This window comes from Sorex araneus, chromosome 1 (assembly GCF_027595985.1).
Source record: "Sorex araneus isolate mSorAra2 chromosome 1, mSorAra2.pri, whole genome shotgun sequence".
NCBI classification, from domain to species: domain Eukaryota; kingdom Metazoa; phylum Chordata; class Mammalia; order Eulipotyphla; family Soricidae; genus Sorex; species Sorex araneus.
The window spans coordinates 318,878,244-318,899,439 of NC_073302.1; the positions used below are offsets into that span (position 1 = coordinate 318,878,244).

General features: G+C 41.9%; 1 protein-coding gene across 2 annotated transcripts in view; it reads right to left on the reverse strand.

Moving 5' to 3' along the window:
- Positions 1 to 14,571, reverse strand: part of CFAP97 (cilia and flagella associated protein 97) — a 33,204-nt gene extending 18,633 nt beyond the window's left edge. Inside the window, exons 1-2 of one of the 2 annotated variants that reach the window (XM_055133328.1) lie at positions 14,509 to 14,571; positions 6,628 to 7,670 (exon numbers count right to left, since the gene is read on the reverse strand). In XM_055133328.1, coding sequence (XP_054989303.1) covers positions 6,628 to 7,657 — 1,030 coding nt within the window. In that variant the 5' untranslated portion in view covers positions 7,658 to 7,670; positions 14,509 to 14,571. Of the gene's footprint in view, positions 1 to 6,627; positions 7,671 to 14,033; positions 14,473 to 14,508 lie in introns of those variants that run through there. The other variant, XM_055133334.1, reaches the window with a different exon arrangement.
- Between the last annotated feature and the right edge of the window lie 6,625 nt (positions 14,572 to 21,196).

The window sequence follows — 21,196 nt, forward strand, 5'->3', positions numbered from 1 at the left end:
AAAGGTTCAGGGATTTAGTGCTGCTGTTAAGAAACTTGTTGTTGTTGTTATCCAAGTTTAGGATAGTGAGAAATACCAGTATTGTTATTATCCAAGTTTAGGACAGTGAGGGATACCAGTATTCACTCTCAATGTAACCGAACAGTTCGGGGTTTTTTTGTATGAGGGTGTCTGGGGCTTGGATCTCCTAGAGGGTTCAACACTCCTGCCCAGTGATGCAGTGCTGCTTAGGCACAGCAGTACTGGGAGCCCTAGAACAAATGATAACCCAGTGGTACTTGTGGTGCTTGGAAGTTACCAGGGCTGGTCTACACTTGGCAGTGCTGGGGGCACACATGGAGCTGGAAACTGAATTTGGTATCTTGTGCCAACCAGGCAAGTGCTCTGATCACTGAGCTATGCTACCTTCCCAGCTAGCACCCCCTCCCTAATAGTTTCATGGATTTTTTTTTGTTTTTAAATTTTTGGCCCACATCCAGCTGTGCTCAGAGTTTACCTCTTGCTCTGTGCTCAGGGGATCATAAGTATATGGTGCCAGGGATTAAACTGGAGTTAGCTGTGTACAAGTTAAGTGCTTTACCCTCGTTCCATCACTCCAGCTCCCAGATAGATTTTTGGTTGCTGTTGTTTTGGAGCTACACCTGGCGATACGCAGAGCTTATTCCTGGCTCGGTACTCAGGAATCACTCCTTGCAGGCTCAGAACTATATGGGGTGCTGGGGATTGAACCTGGGTTGGCTGCGTGTAAGGAAAATGCCCTAACCACTATACTACTGCTCTGGATCCACAATTTTTAAAAATGGTTTGGTACTCAGACTTGAGCTTGGAATAGAAACATGGATATTATGACTACGCAGGTTTAGAAATGTAGTCCCTCGCTGCCTAGACTGAATGAAACAATCTGTATTTTAAACACATCTCCAATTTAGTGACTTACTGGATGAATTAATATACATTCTGACTTAACAGATCCCTGATTTTTCTTCTATTTTTAACATATCTATCTCTTTCCGAAGAAAGTCCTTCAAGGGTCCTTTCCCTAAAGCCAGGACATATGTGAGACTCAATGGGGATAATCCCCTTCCACTTGACAAAGACTGTTTAAAGAATGAGAGTATAACCAAATTCTGGGCAGGAAAATGTTAAGTGGAAGTCAGCTGAGAATGCTTCTTTGAATAGGGTTTCCCATTCAGAGTTTAAAGAGACGATTTCCCTTTCTCTGGACATTACTATCACACCTGGACATAAAAATCAGAAATTGCTACAGACAAATCATTGAAGTCTCAAAATGAAACCAACACCAGGGTTGAGGAAAATGGGTAGAGAATCTAGGTCTTCAGTTAACATTTTTGGGCCACTGAATCAACCTGCTAATCTGGCATATCTCTGCAGAGACTTCTTATGTGAGAAATACTGTTTTAGAAGAAAATTGTTAGGGAGCTGGAATACATGACTGGTCTGCACAGGGTCCCAGTAGCACATGGCCTCCCTGGCACAGTCAGGTATTGTCCTGGTGTTTTCAGTACCACTCGGAAGTCTCCAAAAAATAAATCTGTTTCTTACATCCAAAATATTCCTAAGAAATACAAATAGTTCACCATGATAAAGCAAATAAATAAAAATTCAGTTAGCACAAACTACTTTCCAGTAGGCAGTCTTCAGAAACCTGACAATTGCAAGAGTAAAGTGCTTCTTTTCTAAAAGACTTTACTGACTCTGTCCCCCTCTCACTCACTCCTAGGATAAATGGTGTTTATAAAGCTGTGAAACCAAATAGAACTTAAACAATTTTTAAAAATGCAATTATCATGGGCCAAGAGATAGATAGTACATGGGTTACTCAACCCAGTTTGATCCCCAGCATGCTATATGACCAGAATATTGCTCAGGAGTGACCCGAGCACAGAGCCAGAAGTTAAACAGCACTGGGTGTGATACAAAAACAAAATCTTTTTGGGCAGTTTATGGGTGTGGCTGCCAAGCTACTGGAAAATGGAGGATCTGGGTGGAGGAGGCCCAGTACAGATCTGAGCAGGCTTGAAGATCTCAGTCCCGGGTCCTGTACACCTGGGTTCCTCTGCAGGTTCCTTCATGTGTGAGGCTTGTCTGAGCATGTGGAGAGTGGCCTTGAGCATGGCTGTGGCTGGATTCTGGAGGTTTTCAGCTGCTGGGGTTCTGCTTGAGGCAGGGAGGGAAACTCAACCCACCCCCCTCCACTGGGGCTCCAGTGAAGACAGTTAGGCGCTGGGGTAGGAGACAACACAGAACCTCCTACTCCCATGCCAGGCTAAAATGAAATTAGTAAAAAAACTTACTTTTTCATTTTTTTGGCTTTTAAAAAAGTATTATTAACTGTATTTGACTCCTCCGCCCCTCTTGGAGAGCCCAGCAAGCTAGCGAGAGTATCTTACCCACACGGCAGAGCCTGGCAAGCTACCTATGGCATATTCAATATGCCAAAAACAGTAACAACAAGTCTCACAACAAAGACGTTACTAATTCCTGCTCGAGCAAATCGATGAGCAATGGGATGACAGTGACAGTGATTTTAAAATTCTATTTGATTTCTAGTATGATAAGTTAATTATATACATAATCATAAAAATTTTAAAAAAGCTTTATGGGAACTCAACTTTTTTGAAAAACTTGTGTTTGGTTTTAACATACTTGCTTGTATTTTCTTACATACATTCTTCATCCCTCTCAGAGAGCCGGGCAAGCTACGGAGAGTATCCCACCTGCATGGCAGAGTCTGGCAAGCTCCCCGTGGCATATTCGATATGCCAAAAACAGTAACAATGATGGGTCTCATTCCCCTGACCCCGAGAGAGCCTCTAATGCATCACCATTGGGAAAGATGAGTAAAGAGAGGCTGCTAAAAATCTCAGGGCTAGGATGAATGGAGACATTACTGGTGCCCGTTTGAGCAAATCAAAGAACAACAGGATGACAGTGACACAGTGATACAGTGAAGATTAAAGGTAACTATTTTTTTTGTTTTATTTGCTTTTTGGGTCACACGGAGTGATGTGCAGGGGTTACTCCTGGCTCTGCACTCAGAAATTACTCCTGGTGGTGCTTGGGGGTCCATTTGGGATGTTCGGGACTGAACCCAGGTCGGCTGTGTGCCAGGCAAATGTCCGACCCACTATACTATTTTCCCAGCTCCAACTAATGGTAAATGTTTAAAAAAATCAAAAAGTATAGTCGAAGTGACATCTGCACTTATATGTTCATCGCAGCACTGTTTACAATAGCCAGAATCTGGAAAAAACCCGAGTGCCCTAGAACAGATGACTGGATGAAGAAACTTTGGTACATCTATACAATGGAATACTATGCAGCTGTTAGAAAAAATGAGGTCATGAAGTTTACATATAAGTGGATCAACATGGAAAGTATCATGCTAAGTGAAATGAGTCAGAAAGAGAGAGACAGACATAGAAAGATTGCACTCATCTGTGGAATATAGAATAATAGACTAGGAGTCTAATACCCAAGAATAGTAGAAATAAGTACTAGGAGGTTGACTCCATAGCTTGGAGGCTGGTCTCTCATTCTGGGCAACTCAGAGAAGGGAGCACCAAGTAAAATGTGGTCGGAGGTCATTCGGGGGAGGAGTGACGCGTGCCGAATGTAGACTAGAGACTGAACACAATGGCCGCTCAACACCTTTATTGCAAACCACAACACCTAATCAGAGAGAGAGAATGAAAGGGAATACCCTGCCACAGTGGCAGTTTGGGGTGGGGGGAGACGGGACTGGGGAGGGTGGGAGGGACCCTGGGTTTACTGGTGGTGGGGTATGGGCACTGGTGAAGGGATGGGTTATCAAACTCTGTATGGGGGAAACATGAGCACAAAAATATATAAATCTGTAACTGTACCCTCACGTTGATTCACTAATTAAAAATAAACTATTAAAAAATTAACAAAAAAATCAAATTTCAGTGAAATGTTATAATCCATTTCATGACCATTAGAGTTGCTCAATAGCTGCAAACATTCTCTGAAAATTCCTTCGGCTGGCAACTATCTTTTTCCGTAGTTTTAAGCCTTTTTACGCTTACAGACTAGTGATCCTCAGATTGGAAACCACTGGTATGATATATATAATATAATATAATATATATATTATACCAGTGCTTGCTAGACCTGGAGAACCTGTTCTCATGGAGAGTAAGAAAACAATTTTAATTCCAAAGTCTGAGAAGTATTCTGATGAGAGAAAACAGACTTTTGTGACAGAGGTGTAAGTAAAGGTAAAAGTGAGGGTGTATAGAAAGAATGCTCAGAAAATGTTTTTTCTGTGGTGATATGTATGTTGAGACCTGAGAAACAGGAACAGCCTATGTCCCAAGCCAAACTAGAATTATGGGAAAGAGAAAAAGTAATTGCAAATATCAAGAAAATACCATTATCAAGATCAGTGAAGAAAGCAATGTCAAAGCTTTTCTTTATAATATTCACATGATGTAGACAAATGATTCTCATCAACCTAAATATTAAGCCAACTGCATGAGAATATCTGTGGCAGGACCTAGGCATTAGTATTTAATAGTACTCCAAGTGACACTAATGTAACTGTGCTGGATGAGAGTCGACATAGAGTCTAGTAGGCTATTAGATTAGGAATGAAAATAGCTTTTAATTTAAGAATTAACTTTTATATTAAACATAAGTAGGATTGACTTATATTTCAAAAGCTCGCTCTTTTTTTTTAAGGAAGAAGTGGAAAGAAAAGACAGAAAACTGTAGGAAGGAGAGCACAAAGAGGTAGAGCCCATGCAAGGTCCTGCATTTGATTCCTGAAACACAGCAGCTCCTAGCACTATGGGGTGTGGCCCTAAAACACTAAGATGCTACTTTAAAAAGAAAAACAAAACAAGAAACAACAACTATATATATATATATATATATATATACATAAATTTAGGTAAGATAGCGATAGACAGGACTAAAGTGACAACACAGCAGGTAAGGCATTTGTCTTGCACGCGTCCAACCTAGGTTCGATTCTTCCGTCCCTCTCAGAGAGCCTGGCAAGCTACTGAGTATCCCACCTGCACAGCAGAGCCTGGCAAGCTACCCATGGCGTATTTGATGTGCCAAAAACAGTAACAACAAATCTCACAATGGAGACATTACTGGTGCCCGCTCAAGCAAATCAATGGGAGGGGGGAGGGGCAATGCTACAGTGCTACTTTAAATGAAATTAAAAAGAACAAAAGGACAAGAGCATACTCAATATGCCAACAATGATGGTCCTCATTCCCGATCCTGAAAGAGCCCCCAATACGCCATCAGACTACAGTAGCATGCAACAGGGACAAATGGAGATATTACTATTGCCTGCTCGAGTAAACTGATGAACAATGGGACGACAGTGCGACAGTGATAGACAATGCCAATTTTCAGACACAATGACAATAGTTAAGTATAGAGCAAAGGGAAGAGAGAACATACAAAAGGAAGGGTGAAATCCACAAGTGTAAACTGCTCCAAAATATCTATCAATTTACAAATTATTTTACTAAAGAACTTATTTACTTCCATATATATATGTATATATATGTATATATATATTGTTTATTCAACTGGGGCCGGAGGGATAGTACAGCATGTAGGACGCTTCCCCCTGGCATCTCAATTGGTCTCCCGAGCACCACCAGCAGTAATTCCTGAGTACAAAGCCCAGAGTAGCCCTGAGCACCACTGAGTGTGACCCAGAAGGCCAAAAACAAAACACAAAATGATTTATTCAACAAAAAATGTCATCTTTTACTGCCCTAAAAATTAACCTGCAAACTCGGTATTTTTCAATTACACTAACTAGTCTAAACAAAGATTGTCACAGCTATTTTATTGGAACGCACTATTTTTAAACCAAATGTCAATAAAAATTGGTAGAAATGTAGCAATAATTATTCTAATTCAAAATTATTTAAAACAATTACTATTCCAACAACTTATTTTCAAGTAACTCTCTTCAGCATTTAACTTAAAATCTGAATAGACCAGGCCAGAGAGAGAATACAGGGGGTAGGGGTGCCTTGCATGATTTGTCCAACCCAGGTATGATCCCCAACACTCAATATAGTCCCCTGATCCCCACCAGAAGTGATCTCAGTAAAGAGGAAGGAGCAAGGTCCGAGTATCACTGCTTAAGGTCCCTAACTCCCACTCCCCCCAAGTCTGGATGTATTATATACATTGTAAATTCTTCCATTTGCTAGCACTCTTACCTTTTCACCTATAGGAAGACCAGCTGTCATGTTCTTTTCACCTTAGTAGTGCTTTGCCTTTTTCCCTTCTTTGTGGCAATGGAGACTGAACCTAAACCTTCAAACTCAAATCCATACAACATTAAACACAGTAGTGTTGCTTTTTCAAAATGAATTACACTTTATGCCCATCTATCAAAAGTAGGAAAACGCCTGGCTCTATTCCTTTTTTTATCCATCCATATTCCTATTTATCTTATTCTTATTCATCTCAGACCTTTAAGGTTATAAAGTATTAAAACAGTATCAGTGAGTTAGTTTCCAGTCTTAATTAACTTTGCAAAGATATCATAATCCAGATTTTATTGGAAAATAGAATATTTCACTTAAAGAAGAAACTCACCTTTCAAAAGATGGTTGAGGTCCATCGTGTCATGGAATGTTCTTTGTTTATTTCTCTGGTCTAAATTGGACTCTAACACTGATGACTGCACATTGAGATTGAATCCAGTCTTTTTCCCTTTTCTGCCTGACTTTGAATTAGTTTTTAAGTCTTCAACATTCTCATATACTTCTTGACTCACATTTTCTTGCTTTTTAACTTTCACTTTTTGATCCCTTGATAGTCCTAGTTCAAAAGACTGAGCAGGGCTGATGTCTGGAGTTGATAAAGGAGTTACATCTGTCACTGTTTCTTCCGATTCCTCAGCACAGTTACCAACTTTCGATTTAGTATTTATAGGCTGTGTTTCTGTTGATTTTATTCCTGGTTTATATTTCTGTTTTGGTGACAAGTGGGTTACACTGGGTCCATGTTTCTTTACTAATGGAGGTGAATCAGATGCAGAGAAATCTGACCCTGGATCTGAACAATCTGTACCTAACCTTGAAGATGAGGACAAAGAGGAAGGGGAGGAAGAAGAATTATTTTTGGAGTATTTTTTACTTACACCTTTCTTATGACTAGATGGTTTAGTTGACTTGGTCCTAACAAGACGCTTTTTCCCATCATCACTGCTTTCCTCTCCATCTGTGTAATAATTGTCTTCACCCTTTTTTGTAATTTTGGGAACACCATTTGGAATGGGCAAGTGTGTTTTATGTCCTGTTGTAGCATCACACACTTTTTTTGATCTTGAAGAAGTGGTCAATGATAAAGAATTTCTGATTTTTATATTATTTTCTACAGGGTGTTGTTCTGGAGTTATTTTCTCTCTTCTTTCATTTCCCTCATCAGTCAGGTAATTTTTCTTTTCTTCTACTCCAAATTTCAAGTCTGTACTTTCTGTATCTATATCTTCTTGTTCTTTAGAATTATCCTTTTGTTTGTCAAAAACTAAATTATTTTTACATGTCTTTGCATCTTCAAAGTCACTGTCAAAAAACGAATGGTCGACTTCACCTTCTGATACATCTCCAAATCGATCCATCATAGCAAAAATATATCTGAAAATGAGAAGAACCATCAAACTGGAGTATTTTCCAAATAATTTTCATGTTTATATAATTATGTAAGTTAAGCAGAAGAATTCTAGTTTATGTATAAAAAGAACAGTTACAAAAACTAAACCAACCAGTGATAACAGACTAAAAAGGCAGTATGTACAACTGGTTTGAAAAATAAACAAGTCAACAGACCTGGGGAAGAGGACAGGTCAGTAGCAGCTTTAGATGCAACTGGGGGCACTTCCTGTTTAAAGAAGATAGGAAAGCTGGATATTTTTTTCTCCCTCCCGGAAAATGAGACAGGCCTCTAAATTTGAGAATCTCTGGTCCATAGCATCGTATTATTGTCCATCTCCCACAATATTAAAATATATCTTCTCACACGAACAGCTCCTCCGCTCCTGAACAACCATGATCCTGGAGGCCCACTAACTAATTTCGGAACCCAGTGGCTTCTTGCAGAAATGTTTCTAGACTGTGAACTAAGCTACAGCTCCATGCTGCCCCAGGAGGGGAAAGGATTTTCTCTCTCAGACTTTCCTTTCAGTGGCAGCGTGGCAACCACCATCTTTTAGAGCCCACTAAACAGAGGTATGAGCTTGCAGTGACAAGACTTCTGGCAGAGACTGAGAACTAAGCTGCAGCCCCATGACTGCCCAAGCAGGGAAAGGTATTTCTCTCACTCGCCTTTTTCCTTGCCAGGGGTGAATTTGTGGCGACCACCATATTATGACATATATTGATCATTGTATGACTGAGACTTAAACCACAGATGAGAGTTACAAGCTTGTAATGATCCAGTATCTGGAAGAAATTTCCCTGGACTTAGTTGCTAAAATACAGAAATCCAAAATCGCGGCCCGCAACCTCATATCTCTTCACAACAGGTCTGACTCTTAGTGGGGTACTCCTAACAGAAATAATGAGGTTTTTGTTGAAATATTGAATGTAACCAAAGTAAAGAGAAAGTAAAGTGAAATTTATCAGTTGGGGAGGGGTGCGTGGGATGGGAGGTACACTGGGGTTTTGGTGTTTTGTTTTGTTTTATTTTTTTTTTGGTGATGCCATATGGGCACTGGTGAAGAGATGGTTGTTTTAGCATGTATAACTGAGACTTAAACCTGAAAGCATTGTAATTTTCCACATGGTGAGTCAATAAAAAAGAAAATTAAAAATTTTTTAAAAAATAAAGTTGAGAAGACTTAAAAAGACTTCTGGCAGAAATTTCTCTGGACTTATTTACTAAAATACCAGAAATCCAAAACTGTGCAGCTACAACAGTGGCCGTGCAACCTCATATGCTCTTTATTCTCAGCAATAGAAAATAAATTATCAAATGATGCCTTTTCGGCAGGTCTGATTGTTTGGGGAAAATTCCAAATGATAATAGTGAGTTTTCTGTTGAAATACTGAGTGCAATCAAAGAGAGTAAAGTGAAAATCATCAGCCACACAGGCGGGGGGTGGGGGGGTGGGGTGGGATGGAAGGTATACTAGGGTTCTTGGTGGTGAAACATGTGCACTGGTGAAGGGATGGGTGTTTGATCATTGTATGACTGAGACTTAAACCTGAAAGCTTTGTAACTTTTCTCATGGTGATTCAATTAAATAAAAATAAATAAATAAATCTTACTGGCAATAAAATGAAGAATTCACTTTAAACAGATTTCCACCACTGCTCTAATGTGACACCACCAGGGATAATATACTTTCGTCTTTTCTCATACATGACTGACTCCTAGTTGAACATTAAACACAATTAAAAAAAAAAATCTTAACACGAGTGGAAAGACAGAATCAAAAGGTAAGCAAAAGTTTGAAATTTTTAAGATTTTTCTGGGTCACAACTGGCTGTGCTCAGGGGATATGTCTGGCTCTACACCCTAAAATTATTCCTGGTAGTGTTCCATCCCTCTCGGAGAGCCCGACAAGCTACTGAGAGTATCCCTCCCGCCTGGCAGAGCCTGGCAAGCTACCCGTGGCGTATTCAATATGCAAAGAAAACAATAACAACAAGTCTCACAATGGAGATGTTACTGGTGCCCACTCAGCAAATCGATGAACAGTGGGACAACAGTGCTACAGTGCTCAGGGGAGCATATGGGAAGCCAGGGACTGAAGCTGGGTTGGGTGCATGCAAGGCAAGCACTTTATCTGTGTACTATCTCTTCAGCACCAAAAGTTTAAAATTTCTACAATGAACAGATAAAGTGTCTAGTGCCTGCTCACTTATACAGGGTGGGCTTAAGATGACTGGGCTATGCTAAACTGCACCATGTCAGCCACTGAAGGAACTTTAATAATGGGTCAGAAATCCAGTCGTGTCACATTTAATAATATCTTAATAAAATCTTTAATAAAATCTGTGCTGTTCCCTGGATAATAATAATAATAATAATAATAATTTTTTTAAAACTCTCTAAGCTGGCCAAACCATTAGAAAATGATAAACATAAAAATGTAAAAATTTCTGGGGCCAAGGGTTGGAGAGAAAATACAGTGGAAGCATGCTTGCCTTGCATATAGCAGAACAGGGTTTGACATGACAGGAGACCCCATACAGTCTCCTGAGCACTGCCAGGAACGATTCCTAAGTGTAGAATCAAAAATAAAACCTGAGCACCACCGAATCTGGCCCCTAAACAAAGACTAAGCAAAAAAAATTCTAGGAGTCATAAGTTCTTAATCAAATTAAGTCTTTTCTTTAAATTAAAAAAAAGGACACACAGAAATCTCAGATCTGAGCAACTTGTGGCAGAGATGGCCCGGGACCTTGCAATAGGCCTTCTCCACTGGACCGCTCTGGACAGGAGGAGGTGCTGTCCCACCACCTGCTCTCTAAGAGCTCCAGCGGTTACCATTTTCTAGAAGCCAGCAAGAAGCACCAGCTCCCACATGGCCACGATCCAGACACACACAGAGGAATCTTGAACATGAGCAACCTATGGCAGCAACTTCTTCAGACCCTAATTAATAAAATCTTAGAATTCCTAAAGCAGCCTCATGACATTATATTATATCCATAACAAGCAGTACAAAACATTGTGTTTTCATAGCAAACATATAGCAAAATACATAGCAAATTGTATTTTTGGCAGATATACGAGGAGGTAGGACTGGTCTCGAAATATCGAAGGTAACTAAAGTAGAGAAAGAATACATTGCAAATTGTCTGCCACATAAGCAGGGGGAAGTATGGAAAGGGGCGAGGGATACTGGGGATTTTGGTGGTGGAAAATGTGCACATGAAGGGATGGGTGTTGGATGACCTTATGATTGAAATTCAAACAAGAAATTTTTGTTACTGTATCTCACAGTGAATTAACAAAAAATAAATTTTTTTAAAAACCTACTGTCTGTATCTACACTGAAGTGGAAATGAAAGCCTGTCTTTTCAGTTTAGAAAAACTGAATCTTGTCTTCTTAAAGTCATTTGGCTATTTTTTCAGAGCCAAAAATAATGAAAAAGCTTTCCAATCAGTATATTATATTCTGGAAGTTTGTCTAGAAACCTAATGCTAAAAAAGAGAAAATGGTATTAATTGCAGGATTTCTTGTAATACTGAAATACCTGAAGAGGAATATTATTTCATTAAAGTAATTATTCAAGTCAGGAATTATTAAAATGGCATTGTCCCCATTTATGAATACATTTACTTTTAAAATTTTTTTGACATGCAACATGAAAATTAGTAAATAAATGAAGAGTTAGGATCAGAAACACCAGATAAAAGTAAGCAAAAAAGATCTGAAAGGAATACAAGTCAAATGTTTATGAAAGATCAGTGTAATTGGTTGATGAGTGGATGGAGAATGGAGGAAGACAGGATATGGCACGTAGACAGGAGTCATATTTTTATACATTATATAAGGAATTTGTATTTTAATTGACTGTATTTTAATTGACCACTTCTATGGTGGCAGTCAATTAAAATACAAATCCCTTACAGTAATGTAATTTAAGATGCAATGGAAAAATATACTAATATAATGAAGTCTCAAGAGAACTAAGAGCTATTTAAAAAGAACTATGTATTAATTTATAAAAATGGAGATGAAAAAGAATACACAAACTTGAAAATAGACTCCTCACGGTTAATCCTTTTCCAAATTTTATTTTTAATTATTTTTGGTTTGTTTCTGGGCCACACCTGGTGGTGCTCAGGTCTTACTCCAGATTCTGAGCTCAAAGACTACTTCTGACATGGCTTGGAAAACCAGATTGGGTTCTCCCAATCTGGTTGTTTGGGGATTGAACATGGTTAGTCGCACAAGCACTTTACCTGCTGTACTCACTTCAGACTCCACTGTTTTTAGTTATCTTGCTACCTTCAAGGGGCATTTCTTTTCCTTTTATAGACATAAGAATTTGTTTTTCATGCAATAAATTCCTTTAACTATCAATGGCTTGAAACTCATTTGCATGTTTTTGTATTTTACACCACACCTGGCTGTCCTCAGGGTTCATTCCTGGCTCTATGCTCAGGGATCACTCCTACAGTGGCTCAGGGTACTGTATGTGGGGATGGAAAGGCTGCATGCAAGGCAAGTGTTTTACTTCCTGTACTGTCTCTCCCACGAAACACTCTATTCTTCCTTGAAAGTGACAGCCTAGCTGGATAGAGCATTCTTGGTTCAGACTTTTCCAGTCAGTTCTTGGTATATATCATGTCACTGACTTGCATGAGTGCTATGTCTTTTTTCTCTTGCCATTTTTAGGATTCTTTGATTTTTATCATTTTTACTATAAGGTATGTCTTGGGGCTCACTTGTTTTGATTTGTTTGGAACACATTAGCTTCCTGGTAGCTGTTTTCTTTTTTTTCCACAGTGGGGAAGCTCTTGGTTATTACTTCTTCTAGAATTCTGCCCTTCTCATTCTCTCCTGAACCCCTATGAAGTGAATGCTATTGTTCTTGGGGCTATCCTATACAGTTCTTGTGCTATTTTCACTGCTTTAATCTCTTTCTTTCTACCCGGTTTTTGGTTCCCACCTTCAAAATCTCAGTAATTTTTGGTTTATCTCTGCTTTCCAGCCATTGTATAGTACAGTCCAGCAACTATATTTTCTAGCTCTATGATTTCTGTACAGACTTTACTCAAATGATCTCTAAAATTTTGTTTTGAGGTTCTCTTCCACTGATCTCATTTCAGTGAGCATCTTGAGAGTTTTACTGTATGAGGAGTACTTTGCAGGCTATTGTCTTAATCCATCAGTGTGATACATCCACCTCCCCCTCTGGAATGGTGCTCCCTGGAGGCTGGGTTGCCACTGCCAAGAGCAATCAGGGATATCTGTGTACCAAGCTCATGAGGACCTAAGCAGCGAGCAGGGGGATTAAGGTTGCCAGTGTCCATCAAGAACTACTGATACTCTGCACATCTTTATGTAACCTCGGTTCCGAAAATTACTAGTTTAGACAAACACTAAAATACAAAAACTTTAGGCAAATACTAAACAGTGAAGAGCTGTTAACTGATGAAGTTCTTTCTGTTAGGCGATTTATGATTGAACTACTCTACTCCTTGCGAGCCTGGGCTAGTTTACTTGATGATGGTGTACACCTCTTTCTCAGGCATACACAATCACAACTGATGACACTCTCACACCCCTTATCTGCATTACGTGGTCTTGCAGTCCCCAAAAGTTGTAAGCATCTGCCTCCGTAGGCGGTCACAGTTCATAAGCCTGTGATGCATAGCTCAGTGCCTTTGAGATTCTTCTTGCTTTCAATTACGTTTACAATCATCCAACAAATCCTTTTATTAAAACACGCGGACAGGGGTTGGAGAGATCATAAAAAGGGTGGGCACCTGCCCTGCACGCTGCCAATCGTAGTTTGTTTGATCCCTGGGACCCCATACATACCCCATGTATCCTGCCAGGAGTGACCCGAGCAGGGCAGTGCCAGGGGTAAGCCCAGAACACCACCGGATGTGGCTCCCCAAACCAACAAAAGTAACAACCACCCACTCAGAAGATTTAACTTTTACGGAAAAAAATTCCAGCAACCCCATCCACTATGCAATCCTTTTAGTAGGACACTACCTCAAAGCTCCTGAGATTCCGCCTGACAGGAGCGAGTCATCAAAACGCCCTCTTTGCAATCTAGACGGGCAAAGTGGGCATGTAAAAGGAAGAGGCTCCTCCGACCCTAACCACCTTTGTGGCGCCCAAGGAGGCCAAGGACGTTGCACTGGTACCGCGCGACGCTTGCTGTCCCTCGGGCCTCTGGAGAACGCACGCTAGGATCCGGCTTTTGCTAAGGCGGCTGGGCATCTCAGTGGGGGGGAGGGGGGGCTAAGGTCCAACAAGGTGTCCAGACGGATGAGGCGACCCCCAAAGTAAACCGCTGTGGAAATACCTGTTTTGCTTCCAGGGAGTCGGGATTCCGTTCTGGACCGACTCCAGGCCCCCCGCTCCTAGGAGGAAGCGGAAGGTAAAGGACAGCCTCTCGGCCCTCAGGGTTCAGGTTTGGGCGGCGAGCTGACGGGAGGTGCAGCCCGGCCACACATTAACTCGGCGCCCCCCTCAGTCCCAACGCCATGCCGGAAGGCGTCCGCCCGAGGGCAGGCCGGGCCGGCCGGGGTACGCGCGGGCGGACGGCGCGCCGGCTGGGACGCCTCAGGTGGGGGGGTCCGCCCCGCCGCGGAGAGGAGGCGGAGGTGGAGCGGCGCCGCCGGCCTGCTTTTTCCGCGCCTCCCTCACAGGCTTCCCGCTAACGACGGGCCCCCCCAAGTGCTCGCCGCGGTCTGCGAGCTCAACAGGAAAACGGATGCCCGACGGAGCGCGCGGCGGACGCGGCGAGGGGGAGGGGTTCCGCGGCGCGCGCCGCTCACCTGGCTGCTGCCGCCGCGGCCGCCTCGGCCGCCTCCCTGACGCGCGCGCCCGCGCACGCTCGCGCCTGCGCACGGCGTCCGCCCCGCCGAGTCGCTTCCGGAGCTTCCGGGGGCGGGACAAGCCGGGGCAGCGCGCGCGGGCGCTGAGGGGCGGAGTCTCGAGGCCGGCGGCGGCCCTGAGGTCCCCGTCTGTACGCGGGTGTCCGCCGCGGGTGTCCACCGCGGGCGTCATAGACTCCGAGTGTGCCCGCCCGAGGCGCTGTGGAGGCCCCCCGGCCCCGCCCCGCCGCGTGCCCCTGCCCCTGGAGAGCTCCAGGGCTGGCCTGGGTGGCGTGAAGAAATGAATGGTCCGGGCCCTGAGACCGCGTGCTCCACCCAGCCGTTACTGACTTGAAATCAGGAGAGCAACAAAAGTTTTCCATGATTAGGTTTCAGTCACACAGTGTTCCAACACCCGACCCATCACCAGTGACGTTTCCCACCACCAATATCCCCAGTTTCCCTCCTTCACCCCCCTACCCTGTTTGTATTAGTTCCTAATGTCAATTGAATCTCAGGCGCTTTGATGTACCATGCCACTGAAAGGATTGAAGGATTGAGAAGTGGATGGGGTTGCTGGAGTATTTTTCCATCCCAGTCCTCTCTTCTCCCTCCTTCCCTTCCTCCCTCTCTCCCCCCCTTCTCTCCCCCACTCCTCTCCCCGCCCTCTCCTGCCCCCCACCGCCCTCTTTTGGTCAAGCATTCAACCTGCCCATTTCTCACTCATTGTCCTAGTGGCCCCTTCTCTATCCTAGATTCCCTCTCCTGCTTTCCCTCCCAGACTTGTGTCAAGCTTCATGTGTTGAACAGTGGGCCAATCCTCCTGGTCCTCTTTTCTATTGTCCATACTGTGTTGTTTTTTTTTTAATATGTATCCTACAGACATATATTAAACGAGTGCGATCATTCCATCAGTCCCTCTCCTGACTCATTTCACTCTGCATGATACTCTCCATACCCATCCATTTATAAGCAAATTTCATTAATTCATTTTTCCTAACAGCAGCATAGTATTCCACTGTGCAGATGTTCCATAGTTTCTTTATCAAACTGTCTGTTCTTGGGCACTCGTCGTTTCCAGATCTGGCTATTGTGAACAGTGCTGCAATGAACATAGAAATGCAGATGGCATTTCTGCTGTGTATATTCCCAAGGTATATTCCCAGAAGTGGTATTGCTGGGTCATAGGGGGACTCACTGCTAGGAATACCAATGGGACTGTGTCCTGTGGTTAGGATGGCTAATGGAAGAGGGAAAGTGGCATTAATTTCGTAATTTCCTAGCCCAATTTCCCTTCCGTGAGATTGGGAAGGGAAATTGGGCTAGGAAATTACAATGGCCAAGAGCCCTTAGCAGGACTGAGACTAGTGAGGGACGAAGGCGGTCCAGTGCAATTGGTGGCCAGAATCCACTTCACTTCCCTGGCCTGCCATGACAGCCTGGCTGGGCGTGCACATAGTGCAGTCTCCTTCCTCTGGCTCCAACCTGATGGCTTTCTGCCCTGGTCTCAGATGTATGTAATCACCAGGCACTGGGAAGCCCAAAGCTTTCTCTCTGTTCAGTGGTCTCTCTCTACTCTCTCTCCCCAAGCCCTCCAAGTGGAGGTAGCAATCACACCTCAGTACAGTGGCACAATCAACATATCAAAGCACTTCCTGGTCACAGATCAGGCTCAAGGGCAAAATACCACCTAGGGGTTTTTCTCCTTTCCCTAGTCCAATAACTTAATTAACATCTGAATTAACATCTTTTTTTTTCTTTTTGGGTCACACCCTGCGATGCACAGGGGTCATTCCTGGCGGTGCTCAGGGGGCCATATGGGATACTGGGAATAGAACCCCTGTCGACCGCGTGCAAAGCAAACTCCCTACCCGCTGTACTATCGCTCCAGTCCCCTGAATTAACATCTTAATTCTAATTTTTAATATTATTTTGTATGGACACAGAGATACATTAAGCTTGTAGAGTGACTCTCCAGGAAACATCTCTCTCTAGATCTCAGACTACAGTGCTCAGGCCAAATTAATCTTTCCTAACCCTAGCAGGGTCCTAATCTAGTTGTTACTTTTTGGATCATGACAGAATTTGTCCATGACCATGCTCTTAATTTTTACTTAAGTATTATGGCACTTTGGCCTGGTCCATTTTGATGCCAGGGTAGCTCACAGCTTGCCCTGGATACGTCCAGTCTCTCATCAGGACCCTGCCTTTGGGGTGCTAGAAGTAAGGGCAACTGAGGCTTAGGTCAAGAAAAGAGATGCCCAGGAGTGAATATTATTCGGAGTCAATTAACTCCCAAGTTACAAAAGCATAGCATTAACTGTCTTCCTGTGTCCACACAAAAAGGACATTGTTCTGAATTACTATGCAAAGGACTTAAGGAGAAGAGAAAAGCAATATCTACAAGTTAACAGAGTCTGATTAAGAGATAAAGGCAATTGACCAGTTGGGGAAGCAGAGCACAAAGAAAGAGGTTACAAATAAACACAGAGGAATGGGAGCACTGTGATGGAAGTAACCCAATAAACCTAAACTCCCTGTGGCAAGGAAGAAAGTACAAACTAATGTTATCCTACAAGATGCTTGTCCAGGAGGTGAATTTCACACCTAGCTCTTTCCAAAACAGTGGGAGAAGCATTGAAGGCTGGAGCTGTAGTAGAGTGATTCAAGTGCTTTCCTTACACGCAATTGGCCTGGGTTTGCTTCCCTGCATCTGCCAGGAGCACTACCACCAGATTTGTGGTCCCCAAAACAAGACAACGGTGCCACCTTGGCTAACCTTTTCCCCAGTAATTATCTAGCTATTTAAAATTCGATGGCTCGAGATTCAACCCGGGTGGCCATGCCTTTGCACAGCGGCTTGGCTTCGGAACAAGCAGGATCCAGAGCCAGCTATATGACTTGGGGTTCCAGCGAGTGCTTGCAACCATGTATCCAGACTGTGAACTAAGCCTTTGCCCCATGCTGCCCCAGGAAGGGAAATGATTCAATTTCCAGCTTAAATCTCCCTGGACTTAATTACTAAAATACAGAAATTCTAAACCACGCGACTTTTTATCTCTTCATTCTCATTAGTGGAAAACTAATTATCAAATATTTCCTTGTCAATAGGGCTATATTCTTGGAGGATAAATTCCAACAAGAATAATGAGTTCTGTGTTGAAACTCCAACAACAATAGTGAGTTTTGTGTTGAAATATGGAATGTAATTAAGGTAAAGAGAAAAGGAAGTAAAATTTATCAGTTACGCAGGCGGGCTTTGGGGGGTGAGGGGTGGGATGTATACTGGGTTTTTTTTTTTTTTGGTGGTGGAATATGGGCACTGGTTAAAGGACAGGTGTTTGAGCATTGTATAACTGAGACATAAGCCTGAGAACTTTGTAACTTTCCACATGGTGATTCAATAAAATAAATTTAAAAAATAAAATAAAATGCAATGGCTGTATTTTTGTGATTGTTTATAGCAACAGAGTTGAGTTCAAACTAATTCTGTGGGCCAAGGACTAATAATGCATTGGAAAGTCCTCTGACTCCTGTGACAGAGGTGGATTTTTCACCCGTCTAAGAGAAAAATCCACGTAGATTCTATTGAATGCCCAAAGGTTTTGTTGAGTTTACAGGCAAACAGTGGTAGGATAATGGTGCCCTAAAGATGCTTGATTACTTCTTTATCCCGGTACCTGTGAATATGGTCAGGTTTTATGGCAAAAGAGTTTTTTAGTGATGTGATTTTGAGATGGGAAAATGAACATGGATTATCCAGGTGGGTTCACTGTAATCGGAAGGATCTTTCTAAAAGGGAAGGCAAAAAGATGTGTAGTCATGAATGTGACTAGAGAAGCAAAAAGTTGTCATGTATGTGAGTAGACTTGACAGTGTTCTATTGCATGTTTGAAAAATCACCATGAGCGTAAATCTTTAAAAGTTCTCATCGCAAGGGGAAAGCTTTTGTTTGTTTGCTTTGGAGCCACACTGGTTTGGGCTCAGGCAGGCCCAAGCAACCATATGGGATGTTGGAGATGAAAACCAGGTCAGCGACATGCTAGACAAATACCTTACCTGCTTTACTATCTCACTAGTCCCAATAATTTTTTAAATGTGTAACTCTAAGAGCTGATTGAAGCATGTGTAACCAAGAGCTGATAGAACCTACATTTAAACCAAGATCTGGTGAGAGAGATCAGAGGTTATAACCCTACCACTACAGAATTCCCTAGCACTGAGTCAGGGAATGTGCACCAAGTGTGACCCAGAAAGAACAATAACAATTAAAAAAAAAACCCAAACCCTAAATAATACACATATCGAACCATGAACACCATCCCCCAGGGTGCTCATCTGGGACTGGTGTTTTAGTTTCAGTGCATGCCTTTGTGCTTGCTGGGCGTCATACACTTTAGTTTTGTTGCTCACACAGGTGTTTGCTGGATGTTGCAAACTGTGTAGCTTGCAGGACTGTTTTTTTTTTCTTCGATTGTGTGCACCAGGGTTGCACGTATCCTTTAGTCTTGGTACTCTTTGATGTGGCAGAAATCACTTGTGCTCTGGGGATCACACTAGCAGAGAAGTCAGAATTGTGCTCAAAGCATGCAGGCAAACACAGGGCTCAAGTTCTTGGCCTCTTGCTTGCAAGGCAGGTTCTTTAGTCATTGAACCATCTTCTCATACCTGGAAGAAAACAAATTAATAAGGTGATTATTTTAATAAGGTCAAACTTTTCTGAGGTAATAGTTTATGAAAAAAAATTTGAGAGACCAGAGAGATAGCATAGGGGTTAAAGAACATTCCTTGTATCAAGTGGACCCTGGTTTGAGTCCCTGCTCCATATATGGTCCCCCAAGCACTCCCAGGGGTTTGTAACACAAATCCAGAAATTTCTCACCCCACCTAGCACTGCTGGGTGTGGCTCCAAAACCAAAAAAAGTTATTTTTTTTTAGTTAAAAAAAATAAGAAGTTGGAGTGATGTAAGTAAATAGGGTTGGTGAACCAAGGATTCAGGTACTTTTGAAAACTAAAAAAGAGAAAAAGCAGATTCTTTCTTGAGGTACCTGCCTTCAAGAGGTATGCAGTCCTGATTTTAGAGTTCAGATCTCCAGAAAGGAAAAAGAATGCATTTGCTATTTTTAGATTATGGACTATAGTACTTTTTGAAAGAAGTAATAGGGAACTCATACAATAGACAAGCAATAAATACCTTTTACTTGCAACTACAAAGAAATTCAGGCTTACTTTTTTTTCTCTTGCTACACCTTAGGAAGTCCTCGGGAGAAATTAGCAAGTATAGAGAATCAATTCTTTGTTCTTTTTGTAGACAAAAAAGGAAATTCACCGAAATCTGCTTGATAAAACTATACTGGCATAGTCTCCCAAAGATGGTTGTTGCCATTATGTTCATTAGTTTATGATACAAAGAAATAGACATTAGTAGAAAAGATGTTTCTGTTGCAATGACATAGAAATGATCAATAAGTATATGAAAAGATCTTCTGTCACTGGGGAAATGTAAATCTAATCATGAGATAGCACTTTAGATCCATTATAATTTCTGTGTAAAACAAAATAACACAGAGTTGGCAAAAATATGGAGGAATATATTGTACCTTTGGGTAATGCTCATGGAAATATATATACAAATATATGTATCTAGGTGCAGCCATATGGGAAACTGGTAAATAGACCTAGAAACTTCTGGGTATAGTTGCAAGAATTGAAAATAATTCTCAGATATTTCTACAACCAGGGTTACAATATGTTAAATGGTAGGAACTATCCACAGGTGAATGGTAAACAAAAGGTGGCATATACAGACATACAGTGAAATGGTATTGCAGCCATAGAAAAATTAAATACTGACATGCTACAAAGTGAACAAGCCTTGAAGATGATATACTAAGTGAAAAGCTAGATAACATATGACAATCTGATTATTCCACTTATATAGGGTCCCTAACTAGGCAAGTCAAAGAAACAGAAAATAGAATGTTGAGACTAGCAAGGTGTGGAGGGAGAGGAAACATATAGTGTCATTGTTTGGTGGGCAGAATTCAGTATGGGCAGTTAAGAGTATCCTGGGAACAGGTGAAAGCCATGGTTTTACAACAATGTGAATCTAACTAATGACACTGGACTGTATACTTAAAGGGACAAAACATAGGTATGTTTTTTTCTTTTTCTTTTCTTTTTATCTTTAATTGAATCATCATGAGGTACACAGTTACAGAGTTGTTTATGATTGACTCTCAATCATACAGTGTTCCAACACCCATACCTTCACCAGTGCACATTTCCCACCACCAATGTCTCCAATTTCCCTCCTGCCCTCCTCCCCCTGCCCCACCAGGGCAGCCTGCCTCTATCTGGGACACTTTTTTCTCACCACCCTCGCCCCTTCCTTCTTTTTTATTTATTTTTTAAAAATTTGTGTTAATTCACCTTGAGATACAGTAACAAAAATTTCATGTTTGAACTTCGATCATATGGTCATTCAACACCCATCCCTTCACCAGTGCACATTTTCCACCATCAAAATCCCCAGTATTCCCCGCCCCCATTCCAGAAATTCTCCTGCTTGTGTGGCAGACAATTTGCAAGGTATTCTTTCTCTACTTTAGTTAAATTTAATATTTCAAGACCAGTCCTACTTCCCCT